This window comes from Drosophila virilis, chromosome 5 (genome assembly GCF_030788295.1).
Source record: "Drosophila virilis strain 15010-1051.87 chromosome 5, Dvir_AGI_RSII-ME, whole genome shotgun sequence".
Taxonomy (NCBI): domain Eukaryota; kingdom Metazoa; phylum Arthropoda; class Insecta; order Diptera; family Drosophilidae; genus Drosophila; species Drosophila virilis.
In genome coordinates, this window is record NC_091547.1 from 11201248 (window position 1) to 11224921 (window position 23674).

At 39.9% G+C, this 23674-nt stretch overlaps 4 protein-coding genes across 11 annotated transcripts; 2 read left to right on the forward strand and 2 right to left on the reverse strand.

Moving 5' to 3' along the window:
* The first annotated feature begins 60 nt into the window (after nt 1-60).
* Zfrp8 (Zinc finger protein RP-8) lies at nt 61-1387 on the forward strand. The gene is made up of 3 exons (XM_002050379.4): nt 61-378; nt 449-533; nt 592-1387. Exons 1-3 carry the CDS (start codon nt 110-112, stop codon nt 1300-1302), a joined length of 1065 nt encoding a protein of 354 aa, XP_002050415.1. The 5' UTR covers nt 61-109; the 3' UTR covers nt 1303-1387.
* On the reverse strand, nt 1313-4080 carry Naa35 (N-alpha-acetyltransferase 35). Its single transcript, XM_002050378.4, has 5 exons — nt 3619-4080; nt 2991-3567; nt 2751-2932; nt 1643-2689; nt 1313-1585 (listed from the first exon to the last, which is right to left on the reverse strand). Exons 1-5 carry the CDS (start codon nt 4078-4080, stop codon nt 1445-1447), a joined length of 2409 nt encoding a protein of 802 aa, XP_002050414.1. The 3' UTR covers nt 1313-1444.
* On the reverse strand, nt 3959-23623 carry DnaJ-60 (DnaJ-like-60). Of its 7 annotated transcripts, none has more exons than XM_070209656.1 (6): nt 23456-23620; nt 23275-23383; nt 22898-23202; nt 9639-9723; nt 4240-4257; nt 3959-4097 (listed from the first exon to the last, which is right to left on the reverse strand). In XM_070209656.1, the coding sequence occupies exons 1-6, from the start codon at nt 23506-23508 to the stop codon at nt 4086-4088; spliced, it is 582 nt and encodes a 193-aa protein (XP_070065757.1). In that variant the 5' UTR covers nt 23509-23620; the 3' UTR covers nt 3959-4085. The 7 variants fall into 7 exon arrangements, with proteins under 7 accessions (XP_070065757.1, XP_070065758.1, XP_070065754.1 ...); XM_070209653.1 differs by having other exon boundaries at nt 4046-4187; nt 23456-23622; XM_070209657.1 differs by lacking the exon at nt 4240-4257 and having other exon boundaries at nt 4012-4097; nt 23456-23619.
* Nucleotides 5091-21646, forward strand: speck. 2 transcript variants are annotated; one of them, XM_015173720.3, is made up of 4 exons: nt 5091-5411; nt 19533-19703; nt 20767-20919; nt 21043-21646. In XM_015173720.3, the coding sequence occupies exons 2-4, from the start codon at nt 19587-19589 to the stop codon at nt 21472-21474; spliced, it is 702 nt and encodes a 233-aa protein (XP_015029206.1). In that variant the 5' UTR covers nt 5091-5411; nt 19533-19586; the 3' UTR covers nt 21475-21646. The 2 variants fall into 2 exon arrangements, with proteins under 2 accessions (XP_015029206.1, XP_002050413.1); XM_002050377.4 differs by lacking the exon at nt 5091-5411 and adding an exon at nt 17437-18002.
* Nucleotides 23624-23674: the final 51 nt, after the last annotated feature.

Sequence of the window (23674 nt, forward strand, 5' to 3'; positions counted from 1 at the left end):
TGCATGCTTACAACACTAGCACTATCGATTAACGTGCAGACTAACCTATCGATATTCGCAGACCAGGGCTGGTTTAATAACACGCGCTCTAGCAAAAGGTAAACACGCGATGGATGTGGATTTGGGTTTTGCAGAGCAGCCGGATAATGCGGCTTGGCTGAGTAATCGCTACTTCCCCAGCAAACTGGGCGGCCAGCCGGCCTGGCTTGAATTGGAAGCGCTGCCAAGCACAGCTCAGCTGCAATGCAAACAGTGTCACGCGCAAAAAGCCTTTCTCTGTCAGCTGTATGCGGCTTATGAAGACGAGTTCAATTTCCATCGCAGCATTTATGTGTTTGTGTGCAGGAATGGCGACTGTCAGCAGGTCAACAAGGCGGAGTGAGTGGCAAAGCAAGTGTTAATATATGTATATATGTTAAGATTAGCATTATTATTTTTCGCTTACCAGAAACTTCACCGTGCTGCGTTCGCAGCTGCCGCTGAAAAACAAATTCTACTCGGAGCAGGAGCCCTCGGAGCATGGCGAGCCTCTGGTATGTGTTGTTTGCTTCTAAAGGAACTTACCCAATCTTATTGTTTCTATACACGTAGCCTGCCATAGCTAGTCTTAAGAAACTGTGCGCCGCCTGCGGCTGCTTGGCGCCGCATGCCTGCAGCCGTTGCAAGGAGATCAACTATTGCTGTGCCGCACACCAACGTGCACATTGGCAGCAGCACAAGCAGCACTGTGGCGGCGGTAGACTGCCAGAAGTTGCCAATAAGCCCCTGTCAGCGATTGAGTTTCCTGTCTACGAAATAGTCATGGAGCGGGAACCAACAAGCGAGGTGTCTGCAGCATCTGAGAAGGACGAGCAGGCATGTCTGGCAGAGTATGAGCAGCTCTCCGCCAGCGGCAAAACGGGCGAGCTAAGCGACGTGCCCGAAAAGGAGCTGGACAAATACTTTGGCAGTGCTTCGGCAGCCGAGGACAAAGCCTTTCAAAAATTCAAGCAGCAAATTGCAGCTGAGCCCGAGCAAATCGTGCGCTACAAACGCCAAGGTGAGCCGCTGTGGATAGCAAACGTGGCGGATACGATTGAAGATCAGCTGCAAGCGATGCCCAACTGTGCCCAGTGCGGCGGTCCACGTCAGTTTGAATTCCAGATAATGCCACAAATGCTGGTGCTGCTCAAAGACGAAACACTAGACTGGGGCGTGCTGGCGGTATACACGTGTGCGCGCAGTTGTCAAACAAGCGGCTACGTGGAGGAGTACTTGATCAAGCAGGACATTGTGGGATCAGCTGCTGCAGAATTGTCTTAAGCACAAGCTGTTCGGCTTACAGTCTCCGCTGTATGAATACAAACCAATTTTATTTGTTAAGGGACGAAACAAAATGTAAAAGAAAGATCTAAGACAATTAATGATTAGAGAGAGAGGAGCGATATGAACACGAACTTGGGAGCTACTTCAGTTTGATAATGGGAAAATAGCTGTGCCTGCTAAAATCAAATTCCGGCTGACGCTTCACCTCCTTCTGGTGGCCACGGGCGAGCACATTCATCACCACAAAATTGGTACGCGCTATTTGCAGCAGGTCCAGAATCTAGAAGACAAAACCCAATTAATTAAATTGAATAGTCGTTAATCATTTCAAGCCTACCTCCTGCTCGGGGTTCTGTATGCTTTCGAGCACATTGCGCGCCTGATCGAAATGCTTGGCCGCATAGCTGTACAGCTCCTCGACGCTGTTGAGCATCATGTGATCGCGTATATTTTTGAATTCAGCATAGGACACTGGCGGCGGGCTGGTGAGGGGCACAAATGGCGAGAAGCGTCGATTGTAGCGTATTTCCTCATTGTCGAACTTGGACATGGGCAGACGCACGCGTCCATCTTTGGTTAGAGCACCCATGGCCTTGTACATGCCGCCGCACAAGCTGAGCAGGGCATGGTAATAGACGATCTCCTGGCGATAGGGACGTTGTTGTTTCTTATTCTTCTTGGGCTTGGCAGCCTTGCGATTCTTGCCGCCAGAACCGCTGCCACCGCCATTCAATTGAATTTTGCTCTGATGCTCAGCATATTCCTCTTGCGCCAGCAATATATTCTCTGTGCGCGTCAGCGCCGATACCAGAAAACCCACTAGAAACTCATAGGGATACCAATATATGTACAGAAACTCGTGCACAGCATACAGCTCCAGCTCAAAGCCAGACATCAGATAGATGAGCATCGCACGAAAGCAATTATACAGCACCCACGTGGAGAAGTGCGTGCTGTGCTTCAGCGCCGTCGCATGCGACTCATTGCCCTCCATGGCGCGCTCATTGGCCAGCTGATTCATCAGCGAATCCAGACGTGCCGCATCCACCTGCAGCGGGTCGAAATTCTCAATTAGATGCGCCAGCTTATCGCGCTGCCGTGCACGATTGAAGCCGCACAAGCGTATGAACTGATTGAAGGTGTTCATGTTGATGCAATAGCGAAAGAAGGTTTCCAGATGCTGCTGCACCTTAGGATCACTGGCCACCGGATGCTTGGGATTCAGCACGGGCGGTGAATTAAATGCCTGCACCGAATGTCGTAAAAATTGCTTCATCGATTGTTTGCCATGTGCTAAGCGTATACTCGAGCTAAACAGGCTCTGGAGCACGCTGCGCGAGAGGATGCAGTGTCCCGATTTGCGGCTGTACTCGATGAAGAAGTTCTAAGAGAAAAGCATATATATTAACTATATAGACTGCATATTTACTCTGCTTATGACATACCAGCGCGGAGTAATAGTCCTTATAGCGTATCACCTTGCAGGCGTACTTGAAACGCGCCACCATCTCCTCCAGAAATTGATAGCTGGCGGGACGTTCACGTATCTTGATACTGCGCGGAAATGTGGGTGGCTGGCTTCTGTCATGTATGCGCGGAGAGAAACCCATGGGATTAGGCGCCTCGGCTATTGTGTACAAAGATTTGTTTAGCTCTTTCCGACATTATATAATTCCCATACTTACATCCCTCAACGGGCTGGGTGCCACGTTCGATGGTGCGTTTAATGAGCGGCAGCAGCTCGGACGCCACATTGAGACTCTTGTAGATTTCATTGACCGCCTCCTCGGCGCTCTCAGCACCCACCATTAGCTCCAGTTGGTAAATGGCTTGGAATAGGTGGCGCATAAAGCGTAAACGATGTACCACAGCCATGAGATTTTGATTTTCAACCGGCGGCAGCTGTTTGCACTTGCGCACCAGCTCATCCTCCACCTCTTTCAATAGTCCGGCAATGCTTGTGGGCTGAGCCTTTTCCGCTGCCAGCAGCGCCGAATTGCCATACAATTGAAAATCCTCCTCCTCGTTGACAGCAGCCAGTATGATGATATTTTTGATGACCACAATCAGATTGCGCACAGCGGTGCAAAAGACGCGCAGCGCCTTGTCCTGTATCTGTGATGGTGCATGCAGATAGAGGCAGGTGAATAACACCTGATCCATGGAATTGCCTTCCAGCCAGGAGACCAAGCATGCAAACAGTGCATCGAAAATGCCAATAAGCTCTGCCGGCTCCAGGCCATCCAACTTAATGGCGCCCATCTGTAATTTCATAATGAGTTAGTGATTCCAGCAAAGGCAATTGCAACTTACCGCAACGGCCGCCTCGAAAGAGGGCGGCGGCAAATCGAACTTATCGAAGCCCATGCCCACATCCATTTTGGGATCCATTATCTCTATCGCAGACATAGCCTCAAACAAACCAAACAGCATGTCCTGCGCCAGCTCGCCGGGCAGCAGCTCGGCGCAGGCATCGTGAAACTCCTTGGTCACATCCACCCAGCCGTGTATGGGGTATTGTGTAATGTCTTCGGCGGCGCTGCCGCCGCGTATTGCACGCTGTACATCGTTGTCCGCGAAACCGCATTCGCTCATGCTCCACTCGTCCGGCTCATTGCTGTTGCTTTCCCGCTCCAAATCCCTCTGCTCAGCTGTAGTTCTCACCGCAGACACTGAAGCTGAGGCAGCGGCTGCTGCTGCTGCTGCCGCCGCTGCTGCTGCGGCGGTGGCAGCCTGAAAATCTGTTGGCTGCTCGCTTGTGTAGGTTCCGTGCATTATCCTTAATCGACCAGCTACTTGGCAAGTAGTTGCTTTTGTCAATTGTTATTACTTTTTGTGTTATATTTTGTGTAATTCGATTTTTTGTCGTTCTTGACGTGCATCTAAGATTTTGAGCAGTGTTGGTGAATACAGCGTAGAGTGCACAACACTTACCAAACGTATTTGACAACACTGTGTTTGCGTGGCGCCAAACACGTTACAAATTGAATTCATATATAAAATTAAACAAATCAGTTGAAAACTATTTGAAAGCTAGCTTCATAATACGGTTTTGTTTAATATAATATTAACTACTGATTATTACTCTAGATGAAGATTAAATAAATCGTATAATCTTCAATCTTGTTATCTTGTTGTATTCTACTGTTCTGCTGTACCTTGAGTAAAGGGTATTGTAAAACCATCAGCATTTCGGCAGTTTAACGTGTATGTTCATTAAGCTAAGTAAATGAATGAATTGTAAATGCAGCAATTTTATAGACCAGACACGTTTCGTTTTTTTCTTATGTTTATGCTGACTATATAATATATGAGTAATTTGGCTGACTGGTAAACAATTTTGCTCCGCTATTTCATATGATAAGAAATAAACATGCGGCTCGCCTGATGTTTGTTCAACAACTGTTATCGCAATAAGTCTGTATTTACTCATATACCATATAAGAAGAACAACTGTTTCTGTGCAAAGCACTCATTTTGGCTGGCAACAAAAACACTTTGGTCTTATCAACAGTCCGCAACTGTTATCGGTCGCGCTCCAATTTGAGTGGAAAAGTGGAAAAGCTCGCTCAGCTTTTACACACGCTTTCGCTCTTCGCGTCGCGTCGCGCCGCGTCGCGTAGCCTCGCCTCGCCTTGCCTTGCCCAGCGTTAGGTTCGCATTCTGAGCTGGAGCGCTTTGTTGTTGTCTCCTCCATCGCACTTTTTTGGGGGTTGTCCGTGTTCTGGCGCGCCGTTTGAGTGCTTCAAATGCCCAAATAACGGCACAATTGAGTGGCGCAAAAGCATTTCACCAATGCGAGGGGTTGTATCAGTTTGTTTACAACAATTCGGTTTCAGTATCAAATGCGTTGCCCTCGTGGTCAATACGCGCGCTAACGGTCAACCGCTAAAATAATCAACTATAAAACAACAAAAAAAAAAAACACAAACATCAGGGCGCCCAGATTTAAAAGAACACACGACACGCCGCACGATTTTTTGATTGGTCGAGCCAAAAAAAAAAAAAAAAAATTACAAATACAAAATACGAAGTGTTAGTTCATCAACAGCTGCGTCAATTTCTTGAGAAAGGAGCCAGGCCCATTCATTAGCCAATTCCAACGCGTAAGTTTCCCTGACCCAACGTGATTTTATATATTTTTTTTAAATTTATGTATATAGCTCATAGGGGTAATGTTCCAATTGTTTTCCCGCCCTGTTCTATGTGTTTCACAATAAGATTTGCCGCCAAGTGCTATATAAAAAATCGAATATGTCTTGAAAGAACAACAAGGTTTTCGTTTGTGGACCAGAACTTGATTAAATGCCGCAAATACATTAATATATAAATACAAACACAATGGCGGTACCAGAAATTACGAGTCTTTTTGGCAAGCGACCAAATCAAATTAAAAAAAAAAAAAAATTTGTCTGACCCTATAAATACTATATGTACTACGTCTGTGGCCGAAACAAATATTTTCCTAAGCATTTGCCGGCCATTAAATATATGTTTTAAATATTTTTATAGTTTAATAGCATGCCAACGCGCATAACCCAAAAACAGAAAGAATTATAACATCTCAAAAGATGAGCAAGGTTTTTATTTTTAGTCCTGACTCGAGCTTTTCATGATATACAAATTAACCCAAATACTTGGCAATGTATTTACACGCATTTAGCTTAAAGAATAACTTAAAAAAAAGTTGAAGGAAATGCGCACTTTTTTTTATTATAAATTATTTTTATGGATAATTTGTGGTTATATAATGAAAATTACTTAACTATTTAATCTTAACTGCCTTAAAGTGTTAAATATTGGACTAAAGCTTGTTCGAGATAAAGCCCTTCTACGCAATTCTCATGCTGCTTGCAGTAACCATGTCGCCTTAACGATTTCTTGCACTATCTATGTACACCAATTGATAAGAATTTATTTAGCCTCGCGCTTCGTGTATTTATTGATAACCACATGAAATACAGCTATTTATGGAGTGCTATCAGTGGGTAATTCAAAGGGAGTCTAGAGTTCGCCCAGCGATAAGCAATCGAAAGAACTGATTTCAGTTTTCAATTTTCAAATTGAATAGCTAAGCTGAGAGCCGGTGCAGGGCTGGGCCGGGCTGGGCAGGTCGTGACAATTGACCAAATTATGGAAGTAAGGCACGCAAACATTCGATTTGCCAGGACCCACAGGACCACCACAGGACACCACACATAAAATGTACGACTACAAAATGCTGCAACAAAACCGACAAATGTATAAAAAAAAAAAGAAAGAATAAAAACACCACACAATGGGAAATCCGCACGTACGCGGTAAAAGCCATGAAAATCAAAGTCATGCAGACAACACACAAAGGAAAACGGAGAAAAAACTGAAATCAGAGCAAAAACTTACAAGACACACACACACACACACGGAATTTATTTCAATTGATTTGGCGAGGAAGGGAAGAGGAGTGGGGGGGATGGGGGCACAAACTTAGACAGCAACAAAAAAAATAATAAATTCCAGTTGCTTAAGTCCCTTATGGAAGTTCAAGTCCAGTTGGCCCGACTTCGTCTTGACTTGTATTAAAGTTGCGTATACGCCCCCAATTTCGCTCCCTCCCCCTGCCCCTGCCCCTTGGCTGTGCGGTCCAAGGCATTTTTTCTCACATTTTTTGTATCGATTTGATTGGATTTCATGTTACGAGTTTGTTGTGTTTAACACGCTTCAATAAAGTTGGCCGACACAAACAAGTCGAATGCCTGAGCTTAATACGCCGCCGCCCCCCCATTTCTCGCCCACCTTGGCTCTGTGCGGTCCACTTAATTGAATTCAAATCAACGACAGATGGGCAGGTGCTATGTGTGCAAAGGTTGTGTACGTGTGTGGGTCAAATTAAATGGTGGCAGGACAATTGGCCAATAAAATTAGATCGGGTCGAAGGACTAGGCCATAATAAGTTGAACTTGTGCATGTTTAAAGAAGTCCAAACTGAAGATAACATAAAAATATAACTCCTCCTCCTATAAATTTTGTATATAAGAAGATAAGAGAGGGAGAAAATGAGAGAGAAAGAAAGACAGAGAGAGAGAGAGAGAGACTTAACCCTTTGAATAAAGTGCCTTTCAGACAGAGCCTTTCTATGCAATTCTCAATTCTCATTGTGTTAAGCTAAGTTCAAATAGAGAGAGAAATTACTGGCAATTGCCATTATAAAACAAATTTCATTTAAACGTTCCCAAAAGTTCGCTGCCAGCAAAAGTAGCATAAAAACCGCATGAAAAACCTTTTGTGAAATGAATAAATGAATTTCGTTGAATTTAAAGGAAAATGTTAGTTCCAATGCGCATTTGCAGCTCTTTGACTAAACGCAAATGAATGTAAAAAGTTTTTGCATAGAATTTACAGCTGCCGTTGCCCAGATCCCGGCAGGTCTGTGTAAAATATGAGCGCACTCGGCAAATGGCAGCAGCAGGATGGAAAAATCATTTTTCATGCAATTAAATAAACGAGTCGGAATATTAGGCTGGCTCGTATTTGGCCACATAACAAATGGAAAAAGAGCTTCAGATGGGGATTTATTATGTTTGCCATTTGCGAGTCGAAACAATTAATGAGACTCAAAGTAAAAGCTATTTAATTCAATTGCCAAGCGGCTTTTGGCACAAACCAATTAAGCTAAAACGTTTGCCAGTTCATGAATGATGCTTCGATAAACAAAGGCGACATTGAGGCAAGGAGCAGCAGCATTCAAAGGACCTGCCTGCTCTCATCTTGATAGAAACATAACAATGACAATAAAAACACATTAAAATCAATCTGTCAACAAAGACAAGCAGCGCTCCTGTCAAGAGGCCAGCCCCACAGGCAGGAGGCGACGCGCCTTCAAAAGTCAGCTCCCCAGCGAGGCTCGAGTTGTGTCATTGAATTTTCAAGTGCTTAAATGGAAAACATACTTTGCATATTGTAACAAGTCGAGGACTGGCTCAGTCTATACAGATGCCATTATCATTAGCACAGCGTCAAAGGGAAACAGCATGCCGGATCTCATTTTATTACAAGAGGAAAAGCAAACAGCAAAATGGCGCCAACATTGTGTCAGCCAGAATCGCAGAGAGGGGCGCGCGAAACGGTGGTTCGAGCCCCGAGGCAGCTTGTTGCTACTGCACTCCAGCCAAGCGGCAAACACAATGACAATCATAATGAAGATGACGATGAAGAAGAAGATGATGATGATGATGATGATGATGATGGTAATGATGATATTGTGTTGTGCGCCAGCTGCCTGGCTGGCTTCCTGCCAACAATTTAGCTGCTGTCTGTTTGCTTTTCAGCCAGGAGAGAAGCCGAGAGGCGAGTGCGGCAAACAGGGCGTATGCGTATTGTTCTGTTGCTGCTGCCGCATCCGTGCGAGGCTTAAGCGCGGGTGGCGGGTGGGTAGGGAGCTAGGGAGGGCTGCCAGATTAGCTGACTGTGAGGAAAAACAACAACAAGAACAACAACAACAGCAGATTTCTGTGCTGCATGGTGGCATATGTAAAAAATTATCTTGCATTTTGCAGCATTTCATTTTAATTGAGCTTTAAGCTCTCGCATTGCCACTGCCACATCCACATCGACATGCATTTCCATTCGCATTTGCCACTTCCCACTTCCTACTTCCCACCCCCCCAACCGCATCCAGTTCCGGCTTTTTGTATCGTTTCATTCGCATTTTAAGCCGACAGCTCGCGTAATCCATGTCCCAGTGCACTGCACTAAATGCAAATGCGACAATGAATATATATCATTGGAGATGGAGATTTGCACAATATGCTCGCAATTTATGCATTTCGCTTTAACGACTGACAGCCAAATTACATTTTGTTAAATCTGCATGATGATATTTATATTTATAGAGTTATCTCTCGGTGCGTTACAAATTGAGATGATCCAATAAGTTTAAGCTGGCAATGCACGAATTTAAAATGCATTTCAAATGTGACAAGCGAAGCCAAACAGGGTATACAATCGGTATTTCTGTTTCCATCTAGATATAGTTTTATAGTTTTTTGAAGAAACTTCCAAGAATTTCTCTGAAAAGCTGTGAAATTTGCAGCTAATTGAAAAATTTCTTATTAAAATAGTTGACCTGACATTTTACAGGCTTTTCTGTGGTCAAATCTAAGCTTCAGTTATTTTTAGTGTTGTAAAACAATTTATGAATAAAATTGTAGGTATATGAGGCTAGTTCTAGATTATCGGAACAAAAAAAACACCTGCTAATTAAAAATGGGTCATTTTGAACGCATACTTAAACTCGTTTACTATAATGGCTTTAGTTTTCATTTTAGTAATTTACAATAAAAATATATACTTACCAAACTAAATAAATCTGCTCCAAGATTTTCACATTTCAAATACGAAGAAACGTTACCCAAATTTACAGAGTTTTGCGTTTTACTTCTGCAAAATACCATAGAATATATAAAGATATATAAATAATGATTGATTCTTTACTTTGGACGTTTAGTGCTATTAAAAACTTTTAAATAAGCAAGTCTTTTTATTTTAATCTCTTGTCGAACATATATATTTATATAAAATGATAAATAATGATCGATTTCTTGGAAGCCCGCGATCTACTGGAACTACTTAAGTTCACAATGTTTTTGGACTTTAATAACACTGCTCTAAAACAAATTATCATAAGAACAGCTTTGCACAGAAACACCTTTTTCAGTTAATAGCTTGCGACTTGGGAGAAATTCGATAGACTTTACTTTTCCAAAATACCATAAAAAAATATACGAAATAATGAATGATTTCTTAACAGAATTCATTTCACGTCAGTTAAAAATTGATTTGGATCTTCCGCTACGCTTCAAAATAGTGTTCGAAAACACATTAGAGATAACACTTTGAAGAACTAGAATGGTTCGCCGCGGAACTATTTAGTTGAACCCATGCCTGAAAAGATCGTCAGATACTGTAGAGTATCAGTTGATTCTATAACATTGATATCGAGAGATGACACACTTTATGAACAAATTGTTTTGTTTGTGAAAATACAGTTTCCCCTGGTGTGTAATACACATACATGGTAAACTATATCGTATGACGGTTGATATTATGGGTGCAATTTAATAAACTGGCAGCTAATGAATTTTTATTGCCCAGCGAATTTAGCAGTAGGCAAATTCACTGCTGGATTTGGCTGCCAATTTTTATCCACTTTACGGTCCACACAGATCTAATGGTGCGCTCATGATAATGGGGCATAGTTGATTGTTGGAAACGTGCATTGTGTCTGGCGAGATAAAAGCACTTTAATGTGTTTAGAACGTAACATTAATTTTGATCAGGCGCATATAAAATAAATGAAAAAAAAAATAAATAAAAAAAAATAAATAAAATCAAAATAAATTCAAAGCTAAAAAGAAATCAAAAATACAATTAAATCGAATGTTTGTTGCCAACCGCGTTTCGTGCCTCGAGGCGCTGTTAATTATGGCCAAGAATACAAAAAAAACACCCACAAGCTTGGGCTTGGGAGCAGCTGCTCACGGCCCGGCTGATAAGGCGGCTTTTGAGGTTTATTGAAAGCTTGACAAGCTGGCAAGCTGACAATTGCATCGCTGCCGCATGCAGCGCCGTGGCATAGACGGCGACATTGGCTTTCAGTTTCAAGTCACGTTTAGCATTTAATGTTGACTTAAAGCCACACGACGACAACGACTCCAGCTCCAGCCGACCGTGGGCCATTTGTCCAGTTACCCCCCTTTGGGTCTGGGGTCAAATCAATTCCGCTTTGTCAAGCACAAGCAAGCACACACAGGCACACACGGATACACACACACACACACACACACACACACACACAGCTGCCCACCTGTCGGAAAAGTCACAGACTTTGAACAATATATAGCCGAACTTTTTTGCAATAGTTATTTGCCCATGGTCTGTTATTTTGTTATAAAATATGATATATACCTGTCGCCATTTATATATATATATATATTTTTAATTTAACATTATTTAGCATATGTCATGCCCTGGTCAAAAGCATATCACGCGCCTCTATGCTGAATACCCTGTACTCCCGATCAGACGGGAAGCAATATTGTTGACTCTAGAATAAACTTAGCCCAATTACATATGTGCTGTGCTTTAATTTCGCCACAATAAAATAAATTATTTATTAAATTAATCTACTTGTAGATTCGACACAGGGTATTTCCGCGTTAAATATGCTCATGGAATGCTTTTTTTATATTTATATTATAATGATTTATTGTATTGTATTTAAAATGTAAATATTTAATTTATGGCAAAGAGGGCTAATTGTAAGTCAGTTTTAGCAGCGCGTGTCGTTTTTTGTCACTCCCAAATGGAAATAGATAATTGCGCTAACCAAAAGTCATCAAGACTTGAACATAGTTAGGTAAAAGTGGTAACAGCTGCAAATAATGTTAAGTTTAACAGTGCTCTATATTTATGTTAATGTTATGGGAGCTGCATTAATGTTATTATTATGCTGTTATGTCTCTATTTGCAAGTTATGTTATCTAGTTTACTTGTTGTCTGCCTCAAACTCAAAGCCAGTTCAATTGGTTTGATTTAAGTTTTTAATAAGTGTATTTCTGATCCGTTGCATTTATATCTTCGCTTATCTATTGAGACAACCAGCTGTTAGCTGCAAAGTCATAAATCTTTGCCAACTCAAAGCTCTAGCGAATATTCCCAACCATTAAAATTGTAAATTTTTAAGCGCTCGTGTCATAATCGCTGGTTCTCCTAGTTGGATTTGCATATTAAAACCAAAATGTTGCACCACTGGGCTATATTTTTATTAATTACATGTAGTTAGAATATCAACACAGCTTAATTGCAGCTTAACCTGGCCTGGACAGCATTAAATTGAGATTGATTTCAAGCCAAACTTGACCTTGAATCGTTTAAACATTTTACTATATTTAAAAAAAAAAAACTAAATAGGTTGGGCCAGGTGTGTTATAAGTATCAACGAAACTGTGTCCGTGTTAAGAATCTGATATACTAGAAGTTCCTAAAAGTCTTTTAAATGCAAAGCAGGTTCTGTATAAGCTGAAAGGGCGAAAGGTCTTAAAGCAAATGTTTGTAACAGACAGCAGAAAGCTTCACCGACCCCATAAAGAGCATATATTCTTTATCAGGGCGACGAGCGGAGTCGATTTAGTTTCAAGAACTCGGAATCTTAAGCTTTAAATATATTCGTATCATATATATTTTGATATCTTCTTACATTTAAGTAATAATCGATAAATATCGACTTTGACTTTTTCAAAATCTTCTTTTACTTTTGTAATAATCGATAAATATAGATTGTGTCACTTTTTTCAGCATAGCTGCAAAAGTCTATGACATCAATTTTGTTACTCATATTTTTTTCGATATCTTTTTTCCCTTTACAAATAGTCGATAAAAATCGATTTTGTGTTTTCAATATTTTCCCTCACTTTTGAAATAATCGATAAGTATCGATTTTGACACTAGTTTCTTAAGCATAACTAAGAATTATAGAAGCTACATAAACCAAGTTTGGTAAGTGGCCATAAATAGATTAAAAATATCATACCTGCTGTATGCCACCCATGAATACCCTAGCCCCCACTGGAAACTGTAGAACCTTGCTCCTTGGTTTAAAAAGGAAGCTTCAGGTCCTGAAATTTACACTAAAATCAGACTATAAGGCCCGCAGTTATTTGAGGAGGACAGATACACGTGGCATTTAGGGTATCTAACAGTCGGGCATTATCAAATGGATTATTTTGATATTTTTAGAGGTAACCTGAATAAAAAATATTAATGATATATTCATATTTAAATCATATTTCGAGCCGTCTTACTTTCTTTATTCGCACGTTTTTTGACATTCACTCTAAAGTCTTTGGTTGAGCTGTCAACTGGGATAGTTCCCACATAAACTCTCAATTGGCTGCAAAGCAAAATGTATTTGTCGGCAAATATCTAAATCATATTTAGCTAGCGATTTATGTGCAGGGTACTTAGGCAAATGATCGGAGTGCACACTTAAATGGCGTTAATGTCACTATAATTATCGATATGCAAACAAAATTGCAGCCGCGACACACGATGACGGATCATTAAGAGTCGTAAAACGTGCGCACTATAATATCATTCATGCAGGTAAAATAAATATAAAAAATGTAAGATGCCAAGACGTGTGCGAGCTGCCATATGAATAATTAAATAAACTACTAAACATTGCGAATTGCGAGCCGCAAATCGTAAGGTGCCCCGCACTGAGAACACGTGTAAATTGTCAATTAGTCTGTTTAAATTGACAGACTGCGTAAAATTGACTTGCGACACGGGCCACACAATTTTGGCCAACCCAAAAAAATAAATCAAGTCGGTGATATATATACATATGTTATATATAGCTATACTCAAGAGAAACTCGAACTGGGATCAATTGTTGATAGATGATATTATGGCTCCATTATGATGGTATATATAGTATTGCTGCGATATAGGTTAAGATATAAGATAGAAAATATATGGAAAATTAGGAAAATTTCTTCATACAAGAACTTCGACTGATCGTTCCTACGATAGCTCTATCGGGGTCTTTATCATAAAGATAGCTTTAAAACTGAGCGATTTGCACAGGCATAGACAGACCTGGACTCTACGGATCCAGCTATAGTTATATGCATATATACGTTTTATGCTCGCAGGGATCGTGACAAACTGAATATACCTTTGGTTAGGGTATAACAAATCAGTTTTATAGCCGGCTCGTTGAAGTCTGGAGGAGTTATACAGCTCGTTAGTCACATGACATTGCGAAAATTGAAGCACACACACACGCCTCACACACACACACACACACACACACACACGCGTGCGCACACACACACACACACATACGGCAAATCAAGCGGAAATTCGAAATGAAAATGAAAATTTGCATGCGAATTGTTTAGACAATGCAATTTATAGCCCCCAAATCGAAACGTTTGTAAGCCAAATTAAAGTTTGCATTCACAAGGTTCAATAAATTGAGCATAGCCAAGATCTATCCGATACGAGACTTGATTGCGTAAGTATTATACAAAACCTGAGATTGTTCCAATTTGCGCAACAATAGCTCAGCATTCTGTTTATAAATGGGCATTGGCACTGCTTCAATTCCACTCTCATTAGAATTGAAAATAGGCGACTGGAAATCCATTTTACAATAGGAATTTACCCAAATTCCCATATCAACAGACTACCTAATTTGTTTATCATATTCGAATAACTTTATTAGACACACTGAAATTGCCCACTAAAACGCGATAAAAATCAACGTGTTCAACTAAAAATAATCCCGTCTTCTTATTTGTTAAGGTTTGCCCATTAAAAATGCGGGAAAACGGCAGCTTACACATTTGTTAGTCGGCGTACAAGCAGTGGGAAGCATTGCTTAACTTATTAATAAAAATATTCTTAATGAAATTGTCTTTCTATTTGTATGTCTATTAGAGCTAAAGAGAGCGACAAATTTTGTGTGCCGCTTCTTTCTGTATATGCTTGTGCATTTTAAATTCCTGCTTTCTTTCTGTTATGCCAATCGCCCCTCTATGCGATTCTCATGACCTTAAATCATCATATTTGAAAAAATTCACTATCTCACATTCATTTCTTTGAGTAGCTTTTTAGTCACACTCTCTCTCCCTCTCATTTCTTTCTCTATCTCTTTTTTTCATACTCTGACTTTCTCTTTCGCTCACCCTCACGTGTATGCTCCATTCTGGTTCCACTAGCTTTGCTTTCTTTTAAATTGCCTTTCAATGCGATTTTCAAAAACGTGAGCAAATCCTATATATCCTATATAGGTTATATTTCTTGCAGACAAATAGGTACACATAAAAAGATAGACTTGGTAAATGCGATTTTATCGGAGTCTAATAAAGGTTAAATTAAAAGAATTTGTACTATCTTAAGTTAAGAATTTAAAAGAGACACATACGTAGATTTTTAATTATACGTATACGTAATAAGCATACGACATGTTAGCCAGTGTCAAGCAAAACATTTGAGCTCAATGAACAAAAAAATATATATATATAATAATAATAATATTTTGATATCCACATTCATGACATGCCAAAAATGCTGCAATCACATTACCTTAATTATAAAGACAGACACTCAGCCGTGTGATGAATATATATAAATACGCATTTAACACCTGCAATTGACCACATCAAAGTGGCAGCACAATAAAGACAATGAGCCAAGTTATGGCCAGGAGAAGGCTTGGCCAATTTGGGGCTGATCTTATATAGATTCAAATTAGCGCAATCAGTTCAAGAATGTCTGTTCGTTAAATTTAGAACTCTACGGTTCACAGCTCAATCAAGGGCACAACAAAATAAATATAAAAAAAAAAATAATAATAATTAAGCAAATAAACAGGTTAACCGCAAATTAGCCAAGAGTTATTTTGTAATTTTCCAATGTGACTAAGCTATATTGCCATATAAATTAAAATATGCACATATGTAAAACGTTTCATAAAAACAAAAATAAAAAAAAAAACCCCTATCACGTGCTCATCGGCGACAATTTTCAACAATAAAAGCAAAACGCGCACATAATAACAAAATAATAAAATGCTGGCAACTAAGCCAAATAATAATAATAACAACAAAGAAAACAAAATAATCGGTGGAAATGTTGGCAAGTCAATAAACCAGCGTGTCGCAGCCAAAAAGAAATAAAGAAATAACTTAATAAACAATAATATTAATAAATATTTTAAAAACTTTTGTATATATGCATATTTATGTGTCTGCGCTTCGCTGTCTGCCAATTGACAAGAGCGCACGCCCGCCAATGTAAACAAAATCGGAGGAGAACACAAACAGAGCTGGCGAAAAGAAAACAAGAGATTCAAAATAAACGCATAAAGAGCTACTCGAAGTATTGCCGGCACCTTCAATGCAAACACACCCAACGCAACTGACCTCCGCCTCTGCTCCCCGCCCCAATCGCTCTCTACGCCTTCAACTTTTTAGAATTCCGAGTGTCGCATTGAAATGCCTGCAATATTGGCTCGCGCTCAGCGAGAGAGTATTTGTATGGCAAACAGATAGCAGTCGATCCAGATACATACATCCTTTCCTCGTTGACAAGCGGCAAATATTTGCCTTAGTTAAATGAGCTGCTGTCAATTTAAAGGGGCGGCTTTTTGCATAAGTGCAACAAACTAGATAACAATACAATTGCAAGGCAGGCAGCCATTGTCACTCAAAGTTGAAGTTCACCTTAAAATACAACAGCACGCTCGTAACATGAAAGTCAATAATCAACTGTTTTAAATGCTGCCAAATTTAATTAGTGCAATTAACAAATATACTTGCAATGTGTGAAATTAATTCAATTAATATGACTCCGTGTGACTTCATTTTTCCCTTATCATAACATTAGTCAACTACTTAGCGAAACGCTTTCTCAATCCGGAAACAGCGTGCAAAATTGACCTCTCCCATCAGCCAAAACTCCAAACATTCACAAACTTGTCACGATACCAAAGCGCTGTTCCCTTCTCTGTTTTGATCACACTGAGCGAGAGTAGACAGCGAACGAGAGAGAGAGAGAGAGTGCGAGAGAGCGGGTTTTCTTTGACCACTCACAACGCACACACACACACGCATACAACTGTTTGTCTAATTCGCTCGTGTGGAACCGCCGCAGCAAATGCAAATGTTGCCTCTGCATACACCTTCATCTGCCTTCACACACACACACACACACACAAGCCTAATCAAACGTAGCGCCAACGTCACTGCTGGCTTCGCTGCCCGCCGCTGCTGCCGTTATCCATACACAGTTTTAGCTTTTGTTATGTCCGGCAATTCGCTTGCTCGTGCTTCGTGCTCAGTTGTGATCGGCAGCAGGCAACAACGGAACTGGATTCATTTGGCAAAGCCAGCGCCTGCCTGAAAGAGATTGAAATTTCGCCGTCCTACGTTGCCTCTCTCTGTCTCTCTCTCTCTCTCTGTTGCTCGTTCTCTCGCTCTGGCTGCCTTGTTCGGTTCGGGTTCAGGTTCAGCACACACTGCGTATACGTTACTCTGCCCAATACCCCTGTGCCATATATAAAGTGCAAACAGCCGCGATGTTTGGCATTCATTGTTTGCACAAGGGAAGCTAAAGCTCGCGGAGGCCGAGCGCGACACCTAAACTAAAACAAACTAAAACCTAAAACCAAAACACACGCCAGGATTAATACGAAAAACAATTACATTATATCAAATCACGTTATTTTGTGAATATGTGTGTGTGATTTAATAATAAATTAGCATTATTTGCAACTGTCAAAGCTGTGAAGTGTTTCAGTTGCTCTGCTGGTGCGCACAATCAAGAAAGAAAATAATACACAAAAAAATAAAAGCAACAATAATAAATATAAATACGTTGGCAAATAAACAAACGCCGCAAAAGCAGCAACAACAACAACAACAACAACAGAAATACCAAAGAAACGCGCGCGCCAAAAAGCAAAAAAAACAGAGCTAGGGATTTTTCCTATATTTTTTTTCGAACAACATTTTCTCACGCCTCACACAAGGAACCTCAAACAAATAAAAAGAAAAGAGAGAAAACAAAAATCAACTATGGAGGTACAAAATATGCGCGAGCAGCCGCTGCTGCAGAGCAAACGCCACATCCTTGACTCCAGATGTGCGGTAAGTGTGGCACACCATATAGAATCAGATACTATATAGTAGAAGTTGACTGGTTGATCGACCCCCAAATTCGATTTGTAAACACAGTTCGTTTGCGTGGGTTTCACGAGGGCGGGGCATGCTAGGGGGGAGGGGGGTGGTAAGCGGCAACCCTATAAATATAGCGTGTGCCAAGAATAGCTGCGATCGCGCCAAATCGAAGAATTATGCCAAAGTAAACATTTACTCTAATACGCAAGTGCATAAATCCAGAGAGGGAGAGGGGTGGAGAGGTGGGGGGAGGGGCTGGTGCTTTACGCACTCAAAATGCAATTACATTAAATTTAAAGCAAAATATGCAAAGTATTTGATGTATTAACGCAACAATCTTGTGATGCCAATCAATACACTAGACTGCAAGATAGGGGAAAGGGATTTTCTTTTCTTGAGTAGTGTTGTTGAATTTATGCTTCTCGGAACAAATTTCTCTAATATGTTTGGCTTGTTTTCACCATAAGAAATATAAAAATAAAGTTTTACTTTAGTCTCAGTTGTCAGTTACTAAATTTTTTTTTTGTTAGAAGTGTAAAATGTTGCTCAAGTTAATAGCCAAATTTCTAGTAAATAAACAAATGCAATGTTATTAAGTTCTTTTGCAGGGAAATAAGTTCATCAGAAAATTTCCCTTATCAAGAGAAAAAAATCCCTTGGGCAATATTTAATAATTCAGCTTAAGCTAAGATTGGAAATTGGAAACAATATATTCCATTAATTCCAAAAACGACATTGCACTTGAATTGAAAATTAAAGAAAAAACATTAGTTCATTAAATTTGCAATATAGTAATTACGCTAATACTATAGTTTATGGCTTATATAATTATTATTTGCCCTTTCTTTTGTGTACAACAAAAATATAGAAAAAAAATATATATTTAGTATAGAATAATTGCACTGGGTCTAATGTTTGTTCTATTATAATTTAAATGGATAATATGTTTGTTTTATTGACAATCATTTAAGCATATATTATTAGATAAAAGCGGGTTTCTCTCAATAACAGCTATATAGTAATATATATATACTACTCAGTGCTATAAATAGTTTTAGCTATTTTCTAATTATTTCGCATATTTCTGTTATATATTGAAAACTTTGCTCTAGTCCAATATTTGCTCAGCCGTTTTCTCATGTAGAATAATTAATTGTTTGACCATAATTTATGCGATGTGTCAAAAATGTACATGAAAAACAAATTCAAATATTGCCCGCCCGGCTGGCCATGGAAATGCCAGTGGAAATGGGAATGGCTGTGTGGAAATGCAAGTGAAAAGTCGCCGTCGCCGTCGTCGTCGTCGTCTCATGGCGCACATGTGCTTCAAATTAAAATGTCTGGCTTTCATCTAAGAGCAATAAATAACCATAATAAATCGAAACATACATTGAAATACGAGCCTATATATACTTATATATATATACATATATATCTATATAGATGTACTACCCATACATGTGTCTAGCTGATTTTTAACGCTTTTGTTTCGTCTTGCAGCTAAACGATTTGTATCCGATCGCCCGTCTGACCCAGAAATTGGACGTGCTCAATATGTCGTCGTCGACGTCGTCTGCCAATTTGGACAAGGAAAGCCCCGTTACCATTGAGCTGGTGCGTCCCGAGGATACACCTGAAGTGCTGGCCATGCTCAAGACTTTCTTCTTTAAGGTTGGCTTTGATTTCTAATTAACTTCATTTGAATTTGTCTTGTCTTTAAAATCGCATAATCTCAAGAGATTTGAGTCCAATTATTGCTAGGTTATTCAAATTGTTTATTTATAATTGACACAGGTGCTGTTGCAGTCAAAACAAAGCAAACAATTTTTTAATAAATGCATAATAAATTTTAATTAGTGTTTTGGCCAGAGATTGGCTTCAATGAATACACTAAAACTCGATTTTTGCATTAATTAAGGAATTTTGTGAATGTTTTTTGCTGTTGATGTATTTTTTCTGGTCTTTCTTTTTTTTTTGCCCGATTCACAAAAGTGATTGAACTTTTATCCTTACTACGAGCTGATTCATAGGAAAGTCCCTTGATGAGACACCTGCTATGCTTACCTTTAACTGAAGCGAAAACCAGTTCAAACTCTGAAGATCATCAACTAGTTGCCTAGTTCATGCTCGGCTGCGCAATCAGATCGGCTCGCATAAAACGATCTGTTCGCGTGGAACTGGCGAAACGTGTGACAAACTTCCACTCCAGTTAACGGGGCAAAATCCGTATTGGATTGCAATTAATTGGAAACTTGGAGCGTGACATATAATATATATATATAAAAAAGAAAACAATGCAAATTATGCATTCAAACCCGACCGACTGACTGACTGAGTGACTGACTGACTGTGGCTCCGGTTCCGTTTGGCATTGCCATAAATTATGAATAAATGCTGATCGAATAGATAAATAAACGAATGCGTGCGCATAAATCATTTTATTATAATTCGCATGTTGTACTCGTGTCTCGCGTAATTGCCTAAACAATTTGTACAAATTATACTATTTAAAATTCCATCAAAGATTTCTCATATGCAAGCTAGCATATTTTGTTGATTTTTTGATAGAAACCTGATTCAATTTCTATTTGTCAAATGTTAATTTTTTTTTTATTAATTTAATATTAACACATAAACAGGCCCAGCCAGTTGCTGTACTTTGGGGAATCTGGTTTAATAGAGCCAGTTTTTTTATTTTTTAAAACTATGTTTTCATCTTCTTTTTTGTTTGCAGGATGAGCCACTGAATACATTTCTGGATCTCGGCGAGTGCAAGGAACTGGAGCAATTCTCAGTGAAACCCCTCAAGGACAACTGCTCGTACAAGGCCCTCAACAAGAAGGGCGAAATCATAGGCGTCTTTATCAATGGACTCATGCGACGGCCTGTAAGTCGCCATACAATCTATATCCTATATCTGCCTACCTTCACTTGCTTAATCATCTGCTAACTATAGGTTCTCATCAATTAAATCAGATCGCCCCACTAATTGAATTCATTTTCTTTTTAGTCACCAACTGAGCCGGCTGATAAGTTGGCCGATCCCTGCGAACATCCCAAATTCCAAAAGATACTCAGCCTAATGGATCACTTAGAGGAGAAATTCAACATATTTGATTTGTATCCCAATGAGAATTGCATACTTGATGGCAAAATACTTTCCGTGAACAGCAATTATCGCGGCTGCGGCATTGCCGGAAAGCTGACGGAACGTGCCTATGAGTATATGCGAGAGCATCAGATCTCCGTTTACCATGTGCTGTGCTCCAGTCACTATTCGGCGCGCGTTATGGAGAAGCTGGGCTTTCATGAGGTCTACAAAATGAATTATGCGGACTATAAGCCGCAGGGTGCGGTCGTCTTTAAGCCGGCCCTGCCGCATGTCGCTGCACGCGTCCTGGTCAAGGAGCTGGACCAGGATAAGCCCAAGTCTGTGTTGTAATTGTAATGAGGCAATTATGCATTTCATAGAAAATATGTGATTTTTAGTTTGTAGATCGGTGGCGGGATTTTTAAGTATATATTCAATCGAGAATCGTTCGCTCATTTTCATTCTATCTTTGTGCTTTCAACTTCTAATTAGTAGAAAAATATACAAGTACAAGCTATACAAATATTTATGTAATTAAATGCGCCCATCGCGATGTTAAATTAAGTATTCAATTTGCTCAAAGATTGCTAAATTAAAAGAAATAAATAATATAAATAAAAACATAAACTACGTTATCCTAAGTTAAAAACTTGTTTCATATTTTCGAAGAGCAAACTTGACGAGAAAGAAGCGCTACCGTAGATTGAATACCCTTGCAGACCGAACTTTTTTATAATACTCATAATGCCTGGATCTAAGAAGCACTGGAGCACTAGTTAATGCCGAGTAAGTATAAGTACAACAACCGATGTAAAACTTATAAATAGCGTGCTTAGTCAAGATATTTTGGAAAACAAACAAGTTTTCCATACATCATCTATGACAGCTATATGATATAGTGGTCCGATATTGATAAAATTTTATATATATATCAGTTGCATAGTAAAACTAATAAATGCCGAGTTTGGTCAAGATATAATGATAAACAAAAAAGTTTTTCATACAACCACTTAATTTCAACCGATTTCCTATGGCAGCTATAGGATATAATGGTCCAGTATTGTTGGGATTTTGGATATATATAAGATGCATATTAAAAGTGATCGATTCTGAGTTTAGTTCAGATTTCTTGATAAACAAAAAAGTTTTTTATACAAGAACCTACTTTTCAACCGATCGTTCCTATGGCAACTATATTTTATAGTGGTCCGGTTTCGACATATGTACTGCGTTCAGCAGAAAGACACACTTCTGCAAAGTTTCATGACGTTAGCTTTAAAACTGAGAGCCTAGTTCGCATAGAAACAGACGGACGGACATGGCTTTATAGGGTCGGAGATGTCTCCTTAATTTCACTACAAAATTATAATGCCCACCCTATGCAAGGGTATAAATTGTCAATCACTTTCCAGACATTGAAAGCGAGCTCCAGCTTGCGCTTCTTACACAGAACATACAGTTGCCCATTAAGCCCATACATAAAACATATCTATTTGAATACTATATACAAAAAATTTAGTCTAAACATGATTAAAACGTTGAAATGGTTACTTGGCTGCTGCCCTGCCCAATGGATCCCTAGCCAGGCGCTCGACCATGCGCCGCATTTGCTCCTGATTGCCATATTTTTGCGCATCGGCAACAACAGCCGCATGGTGAGAGTTTGCCTCCGCTGAGATTTCATCTTGTACTTGACGGCTCAGCGCAAACGAATGTCTGATAAGTTGTAAATATAATTTCTAGATATATATATAAGCAACAAGATGCCACTTACTTGACCGAGCTAAAGCCGAAGATTGCGCCAAGAATGCCTAAAGACATTAGAAACAAGGCCACCTGCCAGTTGGAGACACGATTCATGCCCTTGATGCCATAGTACGGGCCAGGATTTGGATTGTAATTGGGTCTCACATCCCAGGGCTGAATCGTTTCACGTGCGCCGCCCGGATACCAGATCAAGCTGTCGTCGTAATCCTTGCGCGTCGATGTCTTCACCAGGGTCTGATACGCCTCCGTTATTTTGACAAATCGCGCTGTTTTCTCCACACTTGCGGCATTGCTCTTAACATCTGGATGGTACTATAGGAAAAAAATTAAAGAGAATTATTTATATAGTAAACGAACAGCGATAGCCGCTTGCACTTGTTGCACCTGTTTGGAGAGTTTCAGATAGGCGTTGCGTATATCCTGTTTGCTGCAATCGCTTTTAACATTCAGTACTTCGTAGTGGGTTTCCGGCGTTTTTGTCTTGTAGGCGAAACTGCGTGTTAAACAAATTTAAACGTTAATTTATGTAACCAAAACAATGCAACAAGCGTCCAGCGTTACCTACTTACGTCTGCCGGCTGCTCCGTGGGCCGCTATAAAGGCTGGTAGTCGGAGCATAATTGATTGTCTCCCTCTTTTCCCTTCCGCTGCAGCAGTTTATGTAAATAAACAACAACTAAATAAATTTTATTCCATTTGGTATTTTCGGAAAAACTAAAATAAAAGTGTTGAAAAGCGTACTATTTGGATACAGCTGTCGATACAGCTGTATGCGATAGTATCG